This window comes from Microcaecilia unicolor, chromosome 8 (genome assembly GCF_901765095.1).
Source record: "Microcaecilia unicolor chromosome 8, aMicUni1.1, whole genome shotgun sequence".
Taxonomy (NCBI): Eukaryota; Metazoa; Chordata; class Amphibia; order Gymnophiona; family Siphonopidae; genus Microcaecilia; species Microcaecilia unicolor.
The window spans coordinates 6,211,020-6,233,207 of record NC_044038.1 but is presented as its reverse complement, the minus strand read 5'-3'; the positions used below and the strand labels follow the sequence as shown (position 1 = coordinate 6,233,207).

Below are 22,188 nucleotides of genomic sequence, written 5' to 3'. Positions count from 1 at the left end.
GAAACCAGCTTTCTTCAAGCAAAACTACTGCATGGCATAGCTGTTCTGATGACTTCATCCAAGAACATGTTGTTTACGTCAGTGTAACCTCCACCTTATCTCCTGGGAAGGTGCGTAGGAGCGTGCCTTACAGAAGCAGAGTCTCCGGGAGCATCTGTGGACCATGGAGGGGAGTTTGCTACTATCAGGCTTGTGACTGATAAAAGATTCTTGCTGGAATCACAAGGCCTCTCATTGTCATGAATGTGAATTCTGCTGGACGGAAGTACACAGTTTTTTCATTGGTCCATATGTGTCACCTGGACCTGTGAACTGAACTCTACTACTACTTATCATTTCTATAGCGCTACTAGGCGTACACAGCACTGTACACTTGACCATGAAGAGACAGTCCCTGCTCGACAGAGTTTACAATCTAATTAGGACAGACAAACAGGACAAATAGCAGATAAGGGAATTACTAATGTGAGGACAATAAAAATATGTGTACTGAACAAGTGAGTAAAGGTTAAGAGTTAAAAGCAGCATCAAAAAGGTGGGCTTTTAGCCTAGATTTGAAGACGGCCAGAGATCGAGCTTAACGTACCGACTCAGGAAGTCTATTCCAGGCATATGGTGCAGCAAGATAAAAGGAACGGAGTCTGGAGTTGACAGTGGAAGAGAAGGGTACAAATAAGAGAGATTTACCTAATAAATGGGGTTCCTGGGAGGAATGTAGGGAGAGATAAGAGTGGAGAGGTACTGAAGAGCTGCAGAGTGAATGCATTTGTAAGGCCTCATTCATTGGAAAGGAAGCTCTGGAATGAGGTGTCAATTGATGAAGATGATAGGGGAATAAACTCAGGAGTAACCGGAGAAAAGTTCTTCACAGAAAAGGGGAGGGGGGGGGGGTGAATACATGGAATGACCTCCTGGTGGAAGTGGTGGAGATGCTGCAAAATTTGTGAAAGCACGGGACAAGTACATAGGATCTGGAATGGAGAGAGAGCGATAGTGGATTGTATATATGGGCAGACTTGATAGGCCATAGGGTCATTATCTGCTGTCATTCTCTGTCTTTCTGTATTTCCTAGGAATGTCGGGAACCTGTTTTTAAAGGGTGGTGTGTGTGTGTGTGTGTGTGTGTGTGTGTGTGTGTGTGTGTGTGTGTGTGTGTGTGTGTGTGTGTGTGTGTGTGTGTGTGTGTGTGTGTGTGTGTGTGTGTGTGTGTGCGTGCGTGTGTGTGTGTGTGTGTGTGTGCGTGTGTGTGTGTGTGCGTGCGTGCATAGGCACCTTGCTCTTGTCTTTCTACTTAGGATCTGTTGTTATCAGAGCTGTCAAGAGTGCAAGGAGGGAATAGGAAGTAAAGTGAAGGGTTACCAGGAATCTTAAGAGTAGTGCCCCTCCCTCGCAAGACGCAACAGTCCTTAACAGTGTGGCTTTTATCACTAGGCACATGCCTCGCAGGTTGGTGATAAACAGGGTGTAATGAGGTGAGGTATTGTTCTTAAGTTTTTCCTTTTTCACAAATGGCCTTATTTTCTATTGGATTTGAAACATTTAGCACAAAATGTCCAAAGTCCGACTTCAACGTCATATCGAAAATGTGCCTCCATGTAACTAAGTGCTTTGAAAGCTCCGTATGTAAACAAAAACTTTTCTTTAATTTTTCAAGTTTGCCAAGTATCCTGACATGGACGTTTTCACAACCTGCTCCTTAATGTATGCCACATTAGGTCTGATTTATCAGCCCCTTGCCTTGATACAGATAGACACAAAAAACTTGCACCAGCAGAAAACAGTGCTGTCCATGTCTCTGCCCTGTTTAGACACTTAAATGAGGGGTGTTTATGCATGCAAACCCAGAGCCAGTGGGATTGAACAATGAATCATGTCCGTGCTGGAGGTACAATGCTCTGATAAAATACTGGTGATGTGGTACAGAATAGGACAGCTCTGATTGAATCTTTTAATGGTGGTCAGAGTGGGGCCCCTAAGGGGAAATTTCAGTTGTCATTTCCAGTGGGTCCCAACCTTGTCCTGGAAGCAGACCTAATCCATCTGGGTTTCAGGACATCTATAATGAATTTTCATGAGATATGCATGCATTAGAGACCCTGTATATGCAAATCTTTCTCATGCATATTTATGTGGTTATCTGGAAAATCAGACTGGTTTGGTATGGTTCTCTAGAATTATGTTGATCTGGTTTCTGCCTATACAATAATATCACTGCAGACCCAAATCTGAAGAGCACAGAGAAAAAACTTTCATAATAAATACAGTAATCTTTTGAAAGTTTTTTCTCTGTGCTCTTCAGATTTGGGTCTGCTGTGATATTATTATTATGGGGATATGGGTGTTAGGGTCCTCGTTGTTTTAATTTTGTCTTAATAAAGTTGTGAGTTATTGTATATTATTGATATTGCCAGTTAATTTTATAGTACCAGGTATTTTGTAAATTATTGGTACCCGAGTGTATTTTTTTACTTTTAGTATTTTCTACCCTAAAGTGGAAAAAGCCTAAAAACGAGGAGCGGGAACTGGATCAGGGTCTTCACAAACAGACTCTATTAAGGTGACTTACCTTAATAAACACCTATAATTTCAATTTGGAGTTCTTGAGTCTGTTTTTGGATAGCCTGATCCAGTCCCCACTCCTCGTTTTTAGACTTTGTCTACTCCGTGGGACCTCCGTGTTCTTTCCACTTTGTGTGGTTGTTTTCTAGCCTAAAGTGGAACAGCTAGTATCATAAACACAAGCCAAAAGTGTGCAGTCTCTTGGGATAATGAATCTCACTAATTGCTCGACATCTACATGGAGCAAATAACACTGCAGTCCAGCATGCACCCTGTCAGGAATCCAGCCGACTGTGCTGTTTTTAATGACTTATGATTATAGTTGATGCAATTACTAGGGCTCAGTAAATGAGATGTTCAGCTCAACATCATAGCACCTCTTACATGCAGTAATTCAGTGGTTAATCAATTTACCTGCAAAGAGCAACTGTCATGTCCACAATGCGTAATGCTGCAAACTTATAGGAGGTCATCTTTTCAAGGATTTTCTATGTCAAGTCGATTTTGTCGATGGAAAAGAGCTTTAATAACATGTTTTAGAAAGAACACGAACACAATTATACCTGCACTTTGGGTCTAGGCCTATTATATGAAGGGACAAAGGGGGTCTTTTACAAAGACACGCTAGCGTTTTTAGCATGCGCTAAACGCTAGAGGTGCCCCTAGGAATATATGGGCGTCTCTAGCGTTTAGTGCACGCTTATTTAACGCACGCGCTAAAAACACTAGCATACCTTTGTAAAAGGGGCCCTTAGACACTTGTGTCTTTACAAAATAGGTTCACATTGGAATCCTATTAAATAAAAGTGTCCCTGTACTGCATCGATGCTCCCTGAGTTTCTGTAGTGAATCAGTAGATCCAGATAAACCTGTCAAATTCTGTTAGTTCCAGTACGAAATGGCACTCCATGTGGTGCCTGCATGTGATGAACGAGTCATGCTTAAACTCAGTGAGCAAGAGAATGTCAAACAAACTGTGTATTCTTAAGTCAAGCATGATACCTTCTTCGAAGAATGGCTGGATGTCTTTTGCTTTTCAGAAAAGGGATTAGAGCTCATGAAAACATTCAGGGATGAAGGTCCCAGCACATGATTCTTTTAGAAACACTAAACTCTTAGAAAAGCTAGCTTAGTGCTAATTTGCCCAGAGTAGCTTTAATTTAATGTAATTTATTTATTTTCGCTTATATACTCCTAAAGCCCAAATAAATCCCACAGCATGACAGTCTGTAGGGTTTGCATCTATTTAACAAAAGAGTGATTCCCACGATACTGAAGGGATTTTTTTTTTTGGCAAGTTCATATAGGAGGCAGCTTGCAAAGTACTTGCAATACCTCAGCATTGGCAAAGAAACAGCCTAAGGATATATGGTGATTTCAAAATTACATTGTGTCAGGACCTGGGCCGGAGTGTGATGGAGAGGCTAGGTCCAGGGCAAGATGGTCCAGATAAGTAGGGACACGGACGAAACAGTCACAGCAAGGGTGACAAAAGAAAGGGCAGCAGACGATGTCCGAATAAACACCTTTATTAAGCATCCAGGACTCGACACGAGTCATGTTTCGGCCTACAAGGGCCTTCTTCAGGAGTCTTTTGGATGTATGTTGATGTCAAGCTAAACGCAATGTGAAGGCGTTAATGTTCAATTTCTTGCTGATCCTTTGCTGAAACAACCACATATAGCTGCTGTGACCTCTCGTGGTATGTGTCTGTTTGCTCCTGTTTCTAAATCCAAAGCGTCAAACAAACCTTGGTATCACCAAGGCCTCCTGAAACGCCAAGTCAGGTGCACGGAACATCTCTGGCGGAAATTCAAGAGCCCCGATCATCCTCAAATTTGCAGATTTCAGCAAAGGTTCAACACGGACTAATTAAAGAAGGCCAAGAAAACGTATTACTCCAAACTGATAAAGAACTTGTCTAACTCAAGTAGAAAACTTTTTTTCAGTTTTTAATAATCTTACGCAGTCGCAACAAAAGCTTGTATCTCTGAAGGTTCCCTCTGCTGATTTTCTAGCTCAATACTTTCTGATGAAAGTCGGCACTCTGCAAGCCTCCTTTGCCCCTATGGTGCAGTCTTTTGAACCTGTTTCTGTTCCAGCCCTTCTCAGATCCTTCTGGTACTCCTTCAATCCACCATCTCTCGAACCTCCTTCCAAACTACTGTCTGCTGTGTCCTTTGGATCCAATTTCATCATCCTGGCTGAAAATCCCTTCTCTTGGTTTGGTGCCGCTCATTTATCAGATGCCTTCGAAGAGTATAGCCAAAGGAGTGTTTCCCACTTCTCTTAAGACAGCTTTAGTTCATCCAGTCCTCAACAAATCTCAGTCAGATCCATCAGTACTCTCTAATTATCAACCTATTTCAAATCTGCCATTTTTGTCAAAATTCATTGAAATTGTGTTTTCACAACTGCAGTTTCATGCTGAATCAGTCTTCGCCTTGCACCCTTGGCAGTTGGGTTTCAGACAAGGGCTTAGCACTGAGACTGTGCTGACTGCCCATTTAAGCAAAATTTACAGTAATCTTGATCAAGGCTTTAATCGCCCTAGCACTATCTTTAGACCTGTCAGCAGCTTTCATTGTTATTAACCACACACTTCTTCTCCAATGGTTGACTTCTATAGGAGTGACTGGTATAGTCCTAAAATGGTTTACTTCATTTCTCTATAACCATACCTTCTGGGTTGCATTATCAGATACATAGAGACTTAAACCTGATCAAGCAGAGTCCCACAGGGGTTTATACTTTCCCCTATTCTCTTCTTGAGCCCTCTTACTATTACTACAACTTATCATTTCTATAGTGCTACTAGATGTATTCAGCGCTGTACACTTGAACATGAAGAGACAGTCCCTGCTTGACAGAGCTTACAATCTAATTAGGACAAACAGGACAAGTAAGGGATAAGGACAAAGAGTAGCAAGATTCTGTGTGGAATCCCAGAGTACGAAGATTCCGGAATCCCACAGTAGCAAGATTCTATGTGGAATCCCAAAGAGTAGCAAGATTCTGGAATCCCAAAGACTACTACTACTTATCATTTCTATAGCGCTACTAGACGTACGCAGCACTGTACACTTGAACATGAAGAGACAGTCCCTGCTCGACAGAGCTTACAATCTAATTAGGACAAACAGGACAAGTAAGGGATAAGGACAAAGAGTAGCAAGATTCTGTGTGGAATCCCAGAGTACGAAGATTCCGGAATCCCACAGTAGCAAGATTCTATGTGGAATCCCAAAGAGTAGCAAGATTCTGGAATCCCAAAGACTACTACTACTTATCATTTCTATAGCGCTACTAGACGTACGCAGCACTGTACACTTGAACATGAAGAGACAGTCCCTGCTCGACAGAGCTTACAATCTAATTAGGACAGACAAACAGGACAAATAAGGGATACAATCCAATCTTCTGGTATAAGTACCTGTAAAATGAAACTGTAAACTGCTTAGGTCTAAGTGGTATATAAATAAATTTTATTTTTTGTTACATTTGTACCCTGTGCTTTCCCACTCATGGCAGGCTCAATGTGGCTTACATGGGGCAACGGAGGGTTAAGTGACTTGCCCAGAGTCACAAGGAGCTGCCTGTGCCTGAAGTGAGAATCGAACTCAGTTCCTCAGGACCAAAGTCCACCACCCTAACCACTAGGCCACTCCTCCACTCCATGAAGTGCTTATTTCTATGCAGATTACATTTTTAGATCCATTATACTTCCATTAATAACCCTGATATTTCACCTCTTCAATCTTGCTTAGATAAAGTTGTGAGCTGGCTGAAAGAGCATCATTTGTTTTTCAATCCTCAAAAAAACAACAGCTTGTTGGAAAACCGGTCATCTTAACACCCTTCCATGATCTCAATTTTATTCTCCTACCTGTGCAACCAGTTGAACAATTCAAGTATCTGAGTGTTATTTTGGAATCTATGTTAAGTTTTTCTTCACAAGTTATCATCAGTTTTGAAATCTAGTTTTTATTCACCTCGTAAGATCAGGTCAGTCCGCAGCTATCTTGATTCTTCGTCCTTGCACTCCCTTTATCATGCGTTTATTGGCTCCTGACTCGATTACTGCAACGCAGTGTATGCAAATATCCGTAAATCTAAACTCAAAAACTCCAAACACTTCAGAATACAGCCACGCACATGATTTGTGGCACAAAGCGAAGAGATCACATTTCTGCTTTATTTTGGAAATTACATTGCCTTCCTGTAGAACAAAGGATTCAATATAAGATCGTGACCCTGATTCATAAAGCTCTTTTCGCTAGTTTTCCTGACTACCTTGCTAGACAAACAATTCCTTACTCTACAGCTCAGCTCCTTCGTTAAATAAACAACCACAGGCTTGTTCTTCCAAACTATCCCAGGCTTACCATGAGTCTACAAGGAAGAGCGCTCTTTATTTTTTTAGCCCCATTTCTATGGAATAATTTGCCTCTTACCCTTAGATCCAAAGCGTCTTTTCAATTTTTAAATAGGTCTGAAAACTCATCTTTTCTCTGTGACTTTAAATTAATGCTTTAACTATTTCCTTCCACCTTCTCAGGGAAACTGTCTGCAGTCAGTAACATTTGTTTTACTTTAACTGACCCCTCCTCACCCCACTTCTTCCATACCCTTGACCGTCTCCAGTTTGGTTGGTTCTTATTTATTTGTTGCATTTGTATCCCGCATTTTCCCACCTATTTGATTGATTCTTTCCTATGTTTTTATATAGTTTCTTTCTTACTTATATTTGTACATCGCTTAAACAGGTAAAAGAGCCTGGGAGCACAGGAGGTGCAGCCTTGAGTCCTATATGAAGGCATGCAGTTATATAACTGCCTCCAGACTGACTTATACATCCAAACTTTACCTGTATAAATGTTGGGAATTTTTTTTTTCAAATGCTCTTACACACTCGGCACCCAATGCTAAGTTTTGTTCTCAAGCAGTTCCCTTTAAAAGTCTTGAAACAGCTCCTCTGCTTTTCTTGAGTTCAGCTATGTTCAGAAGGGTATCGTGCATTACTTTCCACGAAATAGGATCGTGATTGCTTCAGAGAGTTTTCAGTTCTATTGACTGTATTGAAACTGGAGAAAACTGGTGCTTTTTTTTTCAGACTATTCAAAGTTGTTAAACCGCAAGATGATTATGAAAAATTACAAGGGGACCTTACAAGACTGGGCATCCAAATGCCAGATGACGTTTAATATGAGCAAGTGCAAAGTGATGCATGTGAGAAAGAGGAACCTGAACTATAGTTACGTGATGTAAGGCTCCACATTAGGAGTCACCGACGAGGAAAGGGATCTAGGTGTCGTCGTTGATGATACGTTGAAACCCTCTGCTCAGTGTGCGGCGGCGGCTAAGAAAGCAAATACAATGTTAGGTATTATTAGGAAAGGAATGAAAAACAAAAATGAGGATGTTATAATGTCTTTGTATCGCTCCATTGTGTGACCGTACCTCAAATATTGTGTTTGATTCTGGTCACCGCATCTCAAAAAAGATATAGTGGAATTAGAAAAGGTGCAGAGAAGAGCAATGAAAATGATAAAAGGAATGGGACAACTTCCCTCTGAGGAAAGGCTAAAGCAACTAGGGCTCTTCATCTTGGAGAAAAGACAGCTGAGGGGAGATATGATAGAGGTCTATAAAATAATAAGTGGAGTGGAACAGGTAGAAGTGAATTGCTTGTTTACTCTTTCCAAAAGTACTAGGACTAGGGGGCATACAATGAAGCTACAAAGTAGTAAATTTAATCAAATTGGAGAAAATATTTCTTCACTCAACTTGTAATTAAACTCAGGAATTCGTTGCTAGAGAATGTGATAAAAGCAGTTAGCTTAGCGGGGTTTAAAACGATTTGGCTATCTTCCTAAAAGAAAAGTTCATAAGCAATTATTAAGGTGGATGGGGAAAATCCACTGCTTATTTCTAAGATAAGCTGCATAAAATATATTGTACTGTTTTGGGATCTTGCCAGGTAGTTGTGACCTGGATTGGCCACTGTTGGAAACAGGATACTGGGCTTGATGGACCTTCGGTCTGTCCCAGTATGGCAACCCTTATGTTCATATGACTAGTTCTCCCTGTGATTGAACTTTATGAAAATGCTGGGAATGAATTTTTGAGACTTCACAGATTTCTTCTTCCTTTAATCTAATCTGACTCAAATGTTTACTCAGAACAACATCTGTGTAAACCTCATTAGTCCAGTGAACGATCGCAACCTGTTTAATTCCAGTTCATGGAATTCAGTTATTGCCTACGTTCACAGTGGATCAAATAGATTCAAAGTGTTTCACGTAATCCTGATAGCTTCCAAATGTTCAGAGGAATGGCATAGAAAGCTAATAACTGCGCAGGATAAAGTGTTATTACTGTAGGGAGAGGATTACCGCTTATGAACTGCTGCAGCGTAGCCGTACATAGAGTTAAAGTCTGTCCCTTGACAGTGCTATCAGTAAGATAATTGCCTCCTGGTGCAGGCGGGGATAAGGCAGGATTCCATTTTCTATACCTGACAGTGAAGTGGAACCAGATAACATCATTTTCCAAACTTCTGTTTACACTGAAAAACATATAAATGATCTAGGTCCCCTTGTAAAATGTACAGTAATTATTATTTACAGGGCCCTTTCAGCATGGTGATAAATCACAATTACAAAACATCTGTTCCATGCAGTGTAAGTGTGAAGGCAGAGATTGCTTTCTTATAATCCTCTATGGATTTCCCTTTTTTTTTTTTTTTTGGTCTGGCAGTGTCCTTTTGGGTTTGCATCTCAGTCAGAACCAGCTCCATCCTGGGACTACAGTGTCATGAGTCTTCATTTGCAACTAGTAGTTTTCCCAGTTTTTAACCCTCTCTTGTCAAGTTCAGCCATCACAGCTGCGATTTTTAGCCAGGAGCCGCAGACCACTGTTATCTCTGGAACCTGCTATTCAGGCATCCTGAACTGAATCAATAGATGTCACTTTTGAGAGATAACAGGGACTCCCATGTTGCTGCAGAGCTGTGAATGCTTTTCTGCATCATACCCAACTTGGGGTAGCCCAGGGAGCAGAAGCTGGTCCTCCATATAGTAGATCTGAAGAACTCAGAAAGACAAAGCCAAGCTGCAGCAAAGGTCCAGAAAAAAGCAGCCAGAAGAATGGACCTAGTGGCTCATAAAAGGATATTTCGGCAGCTGGGCAGTTATGAAGCACTGCACACTGGCCTTGAAAAGTCAATTATAGGCAATCTTTGTGAACTGAAATTCCTATTACAAAGATTAAATGTGCCTCTGATGCAGGCAGTTCAGCTGCCAAAACATATCAGATTATGATTAAACACCTCTCTAGTCGGACAATATATAGCTGACCTTGGGGCCGATATTCAGACCTCAGGAAGCAGCCTGGCTAACTCCCGCAGTCAATAGTGAGCCTGGATATTCAATGTCGGCCTGTTTCCGGTGACTGGCATTGAATATCCGGTTTATTTTTGGCTGGTTTAAACATAATCAGCCAAACCAATATTCAGCGCTGGCCAGTTAAGTTTATAGCGGCCAAAGATAAGCCCTGCTGTTCAGGTGGCCCGATTTGGCCTCTGATTTTAGTCGGCGATTCACTGAATGTTTGCAGCTAGCTGGTTGTATTGCGGAATATCGCTTCTCTAATAAATCCTTTTATCAGTGACCAACTGATTCTTCTGGCTGCTTTTTTCCTTTCTCCTCCATCTAGCAGTACACAACATTTCCACTGTGCCTTCAGGTTGGTCCCTTGCACTCTGATTTTGACCGTGATTCTCTACATCTTTTGTTTTCTTCTTTAACCTGCAGGTTGGTTAGTGAAGTTGAAGAAATCATCGCATCCATAGAGGCTCTGAAGCACAAGCTGGAAGAGGCTGAGCAGTCTCTGAGGAACCTGGAAGATACACGGATGTCTCTAGAAAAGGAGATCGCTGTTAAAGCCAACAGTCTATTTATTGACAGAGAAAAGTGCATGGCCCATCGCACTCGCTATCCCACTATAATGAAACTGCTAGGCTATGATTAGTGACTAACTTAGAAGGATTAACGGAAACTTTAAACTGTTTAGTGCAATTTTACTCTCAGTAGACAACAGTATAAGATTATCTATAGTGCAGTGCTTTAATTTACTGTGTGAGAGGGACCTGTGGGATAGAGAACTCTTGAAATGAGATTATAACTAGTAATAGCTTATACATGTACAGAGATTGTGTACTGATAGTTTTCTAAGGGTAAATGTAACAGATGCAGAGCTGTAAAGCTAATTGGTTCTCACAGTATTGCTTGTGACATCTAAAGATCAGCTTTCACCTAAAGAGACCTTCATCTGAAGTTTCAATGGCCAAAGGAATACTTGTTGTAAACTCCCTGTTTAATTTTGGGCATTACACAGCAGTGGCTTAGCTACGTGGGGCCTGGACCCCGTAGATTGGGCCCTGGACCCCCCTGCTGATGACCCGCTCGACCCCCCTCCCACCGCCAACCCGCCTACCTTTGCTGGCGGGGGACCCCAACCCCCCGCCAGCTGAGGTCCTCCTCGCAAAAGGCTTCTTATTCCTTCTGTTTCTCGCGTCCTGCACGTTGTAGAAGCCTCGTTCTGTGAGTGTGACGTGACGTGAGAAACAGAAGGAATAGGAAGCCTTTTGCGAGGAGGACCTTGGCTGGCGGGGGGTTGGGGTCCCCCGCCAGCAAAGGTAGGCGGGTTGGCGGCGGAAGGGGGGGTCGAGTGGGGTGTCGGCAGGGGGGGGGTCGTCGGGGAGGGGGGGGGGGTCGACAATGACGGGCGGGCGGGGGCGGCGGCGGTTAAAATGTGCCCCCTCACATCAGGCTGTGGACCCCCCTCCCACCGAAGTCTGGCTACGCCCCTGTTACACAGTGTTAAATAGTTTAAACATTATTCAAACTTTGGCCATAAATGTTAAAAATAATGAGCACTGTTGTTTGATATCATAAGGAAACACAGCAATACAGTAACAGTTCTGACCACTGTAACATTCAGGGTCCTGCACTCAGTACCAGTCTAGGAGACAGACATCACAATGACATTTCTTGGTTAGCCTGGGTAATACTTTTGTGGAAAGCACTAAATAAATGACACTTATAAACGAAATCTATCCGTAGAAGGTCCTGTAAACTCCAGCTTCCAGTTCCTCAGAATATCCTAGAAATGGTGAGACCCTGGGGTTTAATGTCTGTCTCCCATTTTTCAAGTCTCATTCTTTAATCTTGAAAAAGCTCTACAGCTTTGATACTAAACACCTCGAACCAACAAAAGGTAATATTAAACAAGCTTCCCCAGTGTACTCTGTAGACATTACTGTACTCAGGACTTGTAACATCCCTTCGACTCATTACTCAGACTGTTACCTGTAGAATTATTTTGTATAGTTAACAACAGGCTCTTTCAAAAACAAAAAAAAAAACCCCTGGAACACCCAGATTGTCACTGCCCTTCCTTGGCTTGCTCATTAGAAAGGAAGCCCTAGGATCCCACTCCCTTGGCACATTCACCCTTTTACTCTGCCCCCAATCCCCACCCCCTGATGTGATTCATTCATTCCTTTACTCTGCCTCCAATCCCCCATTGCACATTCACCTTTTTTTCTGGCCCCTTCTCAATTTCAAACATGGCAGTAGAGCTCTGCTCACTCACTCTCTCTCTCTTCCCCTCTCCTGCTGGCTATGGCAAAGAGGAAGTAACCGCACAACATGTCACTTCCTCTTCCTGTGCCCACATAGACCCAACTGTTTATGTGAACCGCAAGATTGTGGTTCACTTAAACAGTTGGGTCTAGTTATGAGTTTGCAATGTGTCATAAATAAGGAAGTATGACATTAAGGAAGACAATGCAAATCATTTGACTGTGGCCACTTCAATTAAACAAATTCCTTTGCAGCAATTTTTTTTTTTAAGTTATACTATCAAGCTCATTTTTGAAAGAGATAGACGTCCAAAAATTGACATGTCAGCATTTGGATGTTTATCTCACAGAAACAATCAAATCAGTATTATCGAAACCTCTTTTTGGACGTCTTTCACTCAAGTCTGTCAGAAGGACGTCCAAATCTCAAGGGGGCGTGCCAGGGACGTGTGTTCAAGGCAGGACTTGGGCGTTCCTAAGACTTGGATGTCTTTCAGCCATAATGGAACAAAGCAAAAATGTCCAGGACTAAAACTTAGACGTTTTGAGCTAGACCTGTTTTTATTACGAATAAGGTACAAAAAGGTGCCCCAAATGACCAGATGACCACTGGAGGGAATCAGGGATAACCTCCCCTTACTCCCCCAGTGGTCACAAACCCCCTCCCACCCCCCAAAAATGTGATGGAAAACATTACTTGCCAGCCTCTATGCCACCCTTAGATGTTATACTCAGGTCCATCAGAATAGCATGCAGGTCCCTGGAGTAGTCTAGTAGTGGGTGCAGTGCACTGTAGACAGGTGGACCCAGCATCCTACCTCTCCCTACCTGTTACAATTGTGGAGGAAACTGCGAGCCCTCCAAAACTCACCAGAAATCCACTGTACTCATAGGTGCCCCCTTCACTCTTGTACAGTTGGGAGTAGTGGGTTTTGGGGGGCTCAGCAGAAAATGGGAGCAATGGTCAGATGTGTACCTGGGAGCATTTTATGAAGTCCACTGCAGTGCCCCCCTAGGGTGCCCTATTGCTGTCCTGGGATGTCAGGGGGACCAGTCTACTAAAAATGCTGGCTCCTCCTACGTCCCAATGGCTTGCTTTTGGACGGTTTTTTTTTTTTTTAAATGGCCAAAAAACAAAGACGTCCAAATCACAGGGCATCCATAGTATTTTCGAGCGCAAAAGATAGACATCCATCTTTTTCAAAAATGACCTTTTCTGTTCGAAATTTGGACGTCTTTGTAAAACGTCTGAATTCTGATGTAGACTTTTCTTTCGAACATGTCCCTGCATGCCAATGAGTGATGAAAATCACCGGGGTGCTATATTTTACACGCTAAAAACAAGCCTGGGGTGTAGGAAGGAATAAATAGCCCCTCATTTTACAAATTTCTGTCTTCCCCATGTCAAGCAGCAAGCCATCAATGGGGGGGACACGAACATGTGTTTCTTAGGGGATGACAATTTAGGGGTGAGGCAGAAACTGAATCAGAAATTTAGATATTTTTCTGGTTCGTTCTATGTCTGCAAGTTAGATGTTTTCAGCAAAACGTCTCAGTTCGGACTTAGACGGCATATCAAAAATGCCCCTTCACATCATTATGCACTGCATTTTTGTAATCTGTTGAAGACAGAGATATGTTTGACCAGACATCTTTAGTGGTACTAAACATTCTCTCATATGGCTGCTCTTGAGCAATGTGGAACTGGCAAAACAAAACTGCTTCATTTTGCCATTAGAACATAAAGTTGTGCAAACAAACTAGGAGCAATTTGGAATGTGCCATCCATGTATAGCTTCTTAATTAGATGAGACCAATTGCTGGCACTGTCATACCCAAATATCAAGATACATTTTGTATTCCCCAGCTTTGAGTTGCTAAGTTGTATAGTTGATGGATATAGCTATAGAAGCCAAGTCAGATGGAACTGCTTGCTGAAATCTTCCTTGTCGCTTGGTGTGGTTCAAGGTGACTGCAGGAACTTCTACTGCTAATCATTTCTATATCGCTACTAGATGTATGCAGCGCTGTACACATTATATGCAGATACTATCTCTGTCCTCAGAGGGCTCACAATCAGTTTTTTGCACCTGGGACAATGGAGAGTTAAGTGACTTGCCCAAGGTCACAAGGAGCTGCAGTGAAAATTGAACCCAGGTTGCCAGGGTCAAAGCCTGCTGCACTAACCATTAGTCCACTCCCCCTCATAACTCTGCACTTTTATTTTATTTGCATTTGATATACAACCTTTATACATTTGGAAAAGATTTCCTGTTTGTAATGTATGCACCCTCACTGGTCTTAATCAAATTCAGTCAAACAGCCCATCTTTTAAGGCTGTTTTTAAATCTTAACCCTAATTCATAATATAATCCAAGCTCTAAACAAGTTAAGTACAGTTGGTAGGCCCTGCACTAGAGATTTACAATCTTAAGGGCCCCATTTTCTAAGGTGTGTTAACATGTTAATGCGCATTAATGTGATTTAATGCACATTAAATATCACAAGCCCAATTATTCCCAGTGGGGCCTCTTCATTAGCCATGCACTTAAGTTCTACATTCAAAGCAGTTTTCATAGTATATACAGGTACTGTCGTGTCCCTAACCTGTTTGGCGCACCTCCCGGACAGTCCGCTTCCCAGTTCCTCGTAGGGATGGACGAGTGTCAACCAGAGTGGTTTCACACTCCTTCCTCTCTGCTTTTGGTGGCGGCCATCTTGGGAGGCTCAGTCGGAGCAGTGCCTGAGCAGCGGCCATCTTGGATGGCTCATGACATCGGCCATCTTGGATGGTGCATGGAGGGCGGCCATCTTGATAGGCTGTTTCATGCTAGTTCTTGGAGACAGCCAATGAGGTTCCTCGCCGTTCACCTGTGCTTAGGTTTCTCTGATGGGAGAACTATTTAAAGGCTGTTTTTCCCCTCAGTAGTTGCTTTGGCTTCTACTTTGGTGGATTCTGCGGTGTTTCTCCTGACAACGTCGTGCCTCATCTGACCTCTGCTGGAATCTGATTAATCTCTGCTCGCTGCCTGCCCTGATCTCTGCTGGTACTTGACTACTCTTTGTTAGCTGCCGGACCTGACCTCTGCTGGTTCCTGACTTCTCTGGTCTGTCGCCTGCCCTACCGTTGCCTGAGTCCTGCCACTCTCTGCTTCTGGCCCTGCAATCCCTATCAGTTGCTGAAGCCCTGTAGGCTACCCGCATCTGGGGGCTCAACCCTCGGGGAACGGTGGTCTTCCCAGGTGAAGATTCAGGGTTGCTCGGCGGCCCAGTGGGACACAGACTCATGGACCGTGCTCTGGCTGGGCACAAGGGCTCACGAATATCACAGCACAGTACAGGTACTTATTTGTATTTGGGACAATGGAGGGTTAAGTGACTTGCCCAGAGTCACAAGGAGCTGTAGTGGGAATTGAACCCAATTCCCCACAATCAAAGTCCACTGCAGTAACCACTAGGCTACTCCTCCACTAGCAGTGTTCCATGTAGAATCTCAAATAGGGAAATAAGCCACGGTAGCATTTTTAGCTCACAGTAGAAATCAGCCGGCAGTAACGCCGAGATGCCCGTTGAAAGAAAATGGGCATCTCGGTGTTTACCACCAGCTGATTTCTAGCACAAGCTAAAAACGCTACCCCGGCTTAGCAAAAGACTCCCTAAGTGCTGAACTTTAATGGTACAAAGCAGTAAAAGTGCATCAAATCACAATGTTCAACAGGTTTTGACAAAGCAAAATTCAGCAGTTTTAATTATTTTCCTCATTAATGGGGAAAGTTATCAACATGGGCTACCATTTAGAAGTTAAACCCTAGTGATTAGTACCTAGGTCTCACTGCATAAAATGGGACCTGTGCTAAAATAGCACGTTACTGGTAAAATGACACATCTTAACAGTAGTCCACATTGATAACTAACCCCCCCCCCCCCCCAAAAAAAAAAAAATACAAAACATGACCAAGTCTATTATTCAAAAAATCATTCATTCAATTTCAAATGTGAATCAAAAATATCTCAAAAGTATCTGAATCTTTATCCAAATTATTGTTACAAAACAGCAAGTGAAGCCGCTCCAAACAGCTCAATCCCCAGCGCCAGTGTTTCAGTAAATCCTGTCATTTTCAAGAGGATTGTGGCTTAAGGATGATATATTTTAAGACACTTCTTAAAAAATGCCAGCAGGGCATTTAAATGCTCCACCTAACCCACATGGGCGGGCATTTTCAAAAGACCATCCAAGTCAAAATTGGGATGTCCTGTTCATAATGTCCAAAAAGTCCATCTCACAGTCATTTTCAAACAGGGAAACGTCAGAATTTCCTGTTCGAAAATACATGAGAAGGACATTCTTGTTCTGAAAATGTCCAAAATGAACAGCCATTTTCCAAAATGAAACATCCAAAATATGAACGCCAAAAAGAGCAGGCACAAAAAAGTCTGGCATAATTTGTACAAATATGGCCACACAGAAGTCCCTGCAGGGCAGAGGGACAGCCTAATGGGCAGTATAGTGGACTGTAAACAATGGGACCAAGATACAAATCTCACTTTAATTCCTTTATATGTTATTGTGAGCCCTACAGTACATAAAGGTACACCACTACAACAGCCATCATGCTTAACATGTAATATAATAGATGATGGCAGATAAAGACCTGTATGGTCCATCCAGTCTTCCTAATAAGATAAACTCATAGCATAAGGTATGATATGATACTACATATGTATTCTTCATCTTGATTTGTCCTTGTCATTTTCAGGGCACAGACTGTAGAAGTCTGCTCGACACTGGCCTTGTTCCCCAGCTTCCGAATTTGCCATCAAAGCCCCACTCCAGTCCATCCGAATCTGTCAAGGCACTATCAGGGCACAGACCATACAAGTCTGCCCAGCACTGGCCTTTCTGTCCAGCCATGGTCAGTACCAGTGGCGTAGCAAGGGGGCGGGAGGGGTGGTCCGCCCCGGGTGTCAGCTCAGGGGGGGTGCTCCCTGCCAGCTCCCCCCCCTTGGCGAATTGACACCCCCCCTGACCAGCTCCCGCACCCTACCTTTAAAAAGAATATCGGGAGGCGAGGCGCCCTGCCCTGCATGTAAAAGAAATGTGGACCGTTGGGTCTTCCCTCGCTCTATCTGTCCCACCCTCCGCTGACGCAACTTCCTATTTCCGCAAGGGCGGGACAGACAGCGAGAGAAGGCCCAATGGTCCACATTTCTTTCACGTGCAGGGCAGGGCGCCTCACCTCCCAATATTCTTTTTAAAGGTAGGGTGCGGGAGCTGGTCGGGAGGAGGGGGTGTCATTGTGCTGCACCTGGGGGGGGGGGGGGTGCAACGGCGAACCGCCCTGACCCGGGTGGCAGCCCCCCCTGCTATGCCACTGGTCAGTACACAGACCGTTCTGCCCAGCACTGGCCTTGTTCTTCAGCAGACTATGGACTTTTCCTCCAGGGACTTGTCCAAAAGTTTTTTAAACCCAGATACACTAACAGCTGTTACTCCGGCAAAGAGTTCCAGAGTTTAACTATTCATTAAGTGAAAAAATATTTCCTCTTATTTGTTTTTAAACTATTTTCATGTAACTTCCTTGAGTATCCCCTGGTCTTTGTACTTTTGGAGCAAGTAAAAAATCAATTCACTTTTACTCATTCTACACCACTCAGGATTTTGTAGACCTCAATCACATCTCCCCTCATCTGTCTCTTTTCCAAGCTGAAGAGCCCTAACCTCTTTAGCCTTTCCTCATATGAGAGGAGTTCCATCCCCTTTATCATTTTGGTTGCTCTTCTTTGAACCTTTTCTAATACCGCTATATCTTTTTTGAGTATGTTGACCAGAACTGTATGCAGTACTCAAGATGCAGTCGCACCACGGAGCGATACAGAGGCATTATAGTATTTTTGGTCTTATTCACCATCCATTTCCTAATAATTCCTAGAATCCTGTTTGCTTTTTTGGCCGCTGTCGCACACTGAGCATAAGATTTCAATGTATTATCTACAATGACACCTAGATCTTTTTCTTGGGTGCTGAACCCCCAGGTGGACCCTAGCATCGGGTAACTATAATTCAGATTATTCTTTCCAATGTGCATCACTTTGCATTTGTCCACATAAATTTCATCTGCCATTTGAATGGCCAATCTTCCAATTTCCTAAGGTCTTCCTGCAATTTTTCACAGTCCGCATGTATTTTAACTATTTTGAATAGTTTTGTGTCATCTGCAAATTTAATCACCTCACTCGTTCCGATTTCCAGATCATTTATAAATATATTAAATAGCACCGGTCCCAGTACCAATCCCTGCGGCACTCCACTGTTCACCCTCCTCCATTGATAGAAATGACCATTTAACCCTACTTTGTTTTTTGTCCAATAACCAATTCCTAATCCACATCAGTACCATTGGTAACGGTAATTTAAGCTGCAAACAGTTCTTTATATTGGAAACATCAAGGAACCGTAATAAGGTTGTAACAACATATAAGTACATAAGTATTGCCATACTGGGAAAGACCAAAGATCCATCGAGCCCAGCATCCTGTTTCCAACAGTGGCCAATCCAGGTCACAAATACCCGGCAAGATCCCAAAAATGTACAAAACATTTTATACTGCTTATCCCAGAAATAGTGGATTTTCCCCAAGTCCATTTAATAACAGTCTATGGACTTGTCCTTTAGGAAGCCATCCAAACCTTTTAAAAACTCCGCTAAGCTAACCACCTTTACCACATTCTCTGGCAATGAATTCCAGAGTTTAATTTTTTTTTTTTTATATTCGTACCCCGCGCTTTCCCACTCATGGCAGGCTCAATGCGGCTTACATGGGGCAATGGAGGGTTAAGTGACTTGCCCAGAGTTGAGTGAAGAAAATCTTTCTCCAATTTGTTTTAAATTTACTACATTGTAGCTTCATCGCATGCCCCCTAGTCCTAGTATTTTTAGAAAGAGTAAACAAGAGATTCACGTCTACCCGTTCAACTCCACTCATTATTTTATAGACCTCTATCATAACTCCCCTCAGCCGCCTTTTCTCCAAGCTGAAGAGCCCCAGCCGCTTTAGCCTTTCCTCATAGGGAAGTCGCCCCATCCCCTTTAACATACATTGAGTGCTGGAGAGTGAGGAGTTGTACATAAGTTGGCCACTGTGCTTCTTCATTATTCCTGTATTTCATCAACTGGAGCTACAATAAAGTTGTTTTGTTCACTTTATGCTCTGGTGTGGACTATATTATTTCGTAAAAGAATAAGGCTGGTGCTTTGCTTGCTCAGCCTGCCATTCTCGAAGCTGGGCCTGGGCCTGGCCCTGGTCCCAAAACAAAGAAATAACTTGTGTGCCCTTTCAGCCATCTTATGAGCAGTGACTAGGCAGCTGCCTAGGTCACGTTAAACAAGAAGGTTACACAAGGAAACATTTTATTAGGGAATCTAACTGGAACTTTCAAACCACAGTCCCCCCCTCACCCCTGCAGATTTTATTTTCAAATCATCACAGTTACATGTGATTTTTCAAAGAAGTTTTTCACCCCCAGAAAAATAGGTACAAAAGTCTGTAGGTATTTTCTATCCATGTACAATTTCCACAGGAAAATGCACGTGTAATTTCTCATAAAAATTAGGTAGAAGATCGACACCTAGAGGGACGTTTTGAAAATTGCATCTAGAGAACCACACTGGGCATGACTAAACTAGACCTACACTCTGCGGCCCGATGGTGGGCTCTATTCATGCAAATGTTTTCAGTTCACCTTCGATTAGGTTCAGCTCAATGGAAGAAAGCAAGAATTGTGGGGCTGTTCCATCTGCTGTCTTTTGTCTCACATGAATTTGCTATAAAGAGTTGGCATTATATAATGTCACTGCAGCTATACATGCTGCAGAATTAGAATGACTGTCTTCTGTCTTTATGCTAATGAGTTCTGCTCCATCAGGTCAGGTTTGTGAAATGGCAATTCAGCGGAGGGCAAATGAAAAGTTCAGCAAAGTCTTAAATTAAATAAAATAGCACCAGAGATAACAGAAAAGTTAATGAAGATCACTTGCAGTTATAATTTAGGTCAGTGCATGGTAAAAACTTTGGTTTTATTTTTCATTTTATTTTACTATCATTTCTTGTTTTGCTTCACTTTGTGTCTCCAGTTTAATGTGTCCTAAATTCAGTGTGTTTTTTCTAGCAAACATGGTGCTGGTGCTCAAATGCCAGGCCACCCTTCAGGGGTGGGGTGATCACTGAGAGACCCACCCCACAATAGCCAGGCCCCCTGCAACCGGTCACAGAATCTATGGCAAGGCAGGATTGGTGTGTAGAGCCTGAGCTCTTTCATTAAAACTTGGGGTCCATGGGTCAATTTTAGCAGACAATGGAAAAGGTGCCGGTACTCAGTACCCCCAAGTACCCCCTCAAAAAAAGCCCTGCCTAAATTGCAGGCTAAAAGATAGCAGCATGTCAATTTGGGAAATGACACAAAATATCGAAGGTTGTAGGTAGAAAACAGCAGTGTATCCCTACCACTGCTTAACAAACACATCAGTAGTCCAGCGTGTGCTTAAACCTTTCAGACACAAAGCAAATTCAACCAGCCTCAGCGGTGACTCTTTTCACAGACTCATAGCTCACCAACCTCTTCATCAACTGTATTTAAACAATTTAAGTATCAAAAATTAACTTTTAATGATAATTTTACTTATCTTAAAAAGGTCTAACAGACCAAATGCCAGGACCAAAACACCAACATGGACCACACTTCACCACGAAGGCTTCATCAAGGAATGGTCCTCTAACACAAGCATTTTCTTTTGATTGTGTGTTATATTCAGTGCCCCCACTTAATAGTTTGATTAAGGGACAGCTTTTGAGGTGATTTTAACATACACATTGTGGAAGCAATTGGCTGAGCAGATTAAGGGGCAATTTTCAAACTATCCACCGAAATACAGTGCATTGCACCTCATTTTCAAAGGGAAAATCTGTATGCACCTTCTTTTTAAAAGTTGTCAAAGGACAATGCAGTTGCCTGCCTTTGTTCTGTTTTTCTCAGCTAGTAAGCTTTCTGGGGTTCATTTTATAATTGGTCACCTGGATTGAGGGGGCAACTAGATGCCTGTTTGCAGCCTACTTTATAGAGGCAGAAAAGGTACCAAGATGCCTTAAAAAAATACTTGCACAAATCCTGCAGAAATGGCCCTTAGATTGAAGGGGCCAACGTTACAGCGGCTCGAGAGCAGGTATAAATGTAAGTACATATTTAATAAAGTATATGAGTAAGCCAGGACCCCGCCTAAACTCTGATCAGAACATGGCTGCATCAAACACGTGTACAAGTACATATGATCTTGCCATTGTGCATACTTTTACACATGGGGTATTTAATAATACTAAGTGGAGAGGAACAGGTAGAGGTGAATCACTTGTTTTACTCTTTCCAAAAATACTAGGTCTAGTGGTCACGCAATGAAGCTACAAAGTAGTAAATTTAATACAAATTGGAGAAAATATTTCTTCACTCAATGTGTAATTAAACTCTGGAATTTTTTGCCAGAGAATGTGGTAAAAGCAGTCAGCTTAGCGGGGTTTAAAAAAGGTTTGGCTAACTTCCTAGAAGAAAAGTCCATAAGCCCTTATTAAGATGGACTTGGGAAAATCCACTGCTTATTTCTAGGATAAGCTGCATAAAATCTGTTTTACTATTCTGGGATCTTACCAGGTACTTGAGACCTGGGTTGACCACTCTAGGAACACGATACTAGGCTTGATGGATCTTCAATCTGTCCCGGTATGGCAATGCTTATGTTCTTATTATATGCAGCTGCACTGGCATACACAAATGAAAATGACTTGTAAAACTACCTCCTCTTTGGAAAGTAAGATGCATAGATTTAGCCTCCTTGAAAATCAAATAGGAATGAGTGCCCAAATTTATGTTCCTAGTTTCACTAAGCTCCTAAATTTAGAAGTGTGACAAGAGGGCTGGATTTAGGGCCAGGAAAAAG

General features: G+C 42.5%; 1 protein-coding gene across 1 annotated transcript in view; it reads left to right on the top strand.

Moving 5' to 3' along the window:
- LOC115475844 (tektin-4-like) overlaps nucleotides 1–11,023 on the top strand; it is a 44,207-nt gene extending 33,184 nt beyond the window's left edge. Inside the window, 1 exon segment of the mRNA XM_030211882.1 lies at nucleotides 10,374–11,023. Coding sequence (XP_030067742.1) covers nucleotides 10,374–10,590 — 217 coding nt within the window. The 3' untranslated portion in view covers nucleotides 10,591–11,023.
- The last annotated feature ends 11,165 nt before the right edge of the window (nucleotides 11,024–22,188 follow it).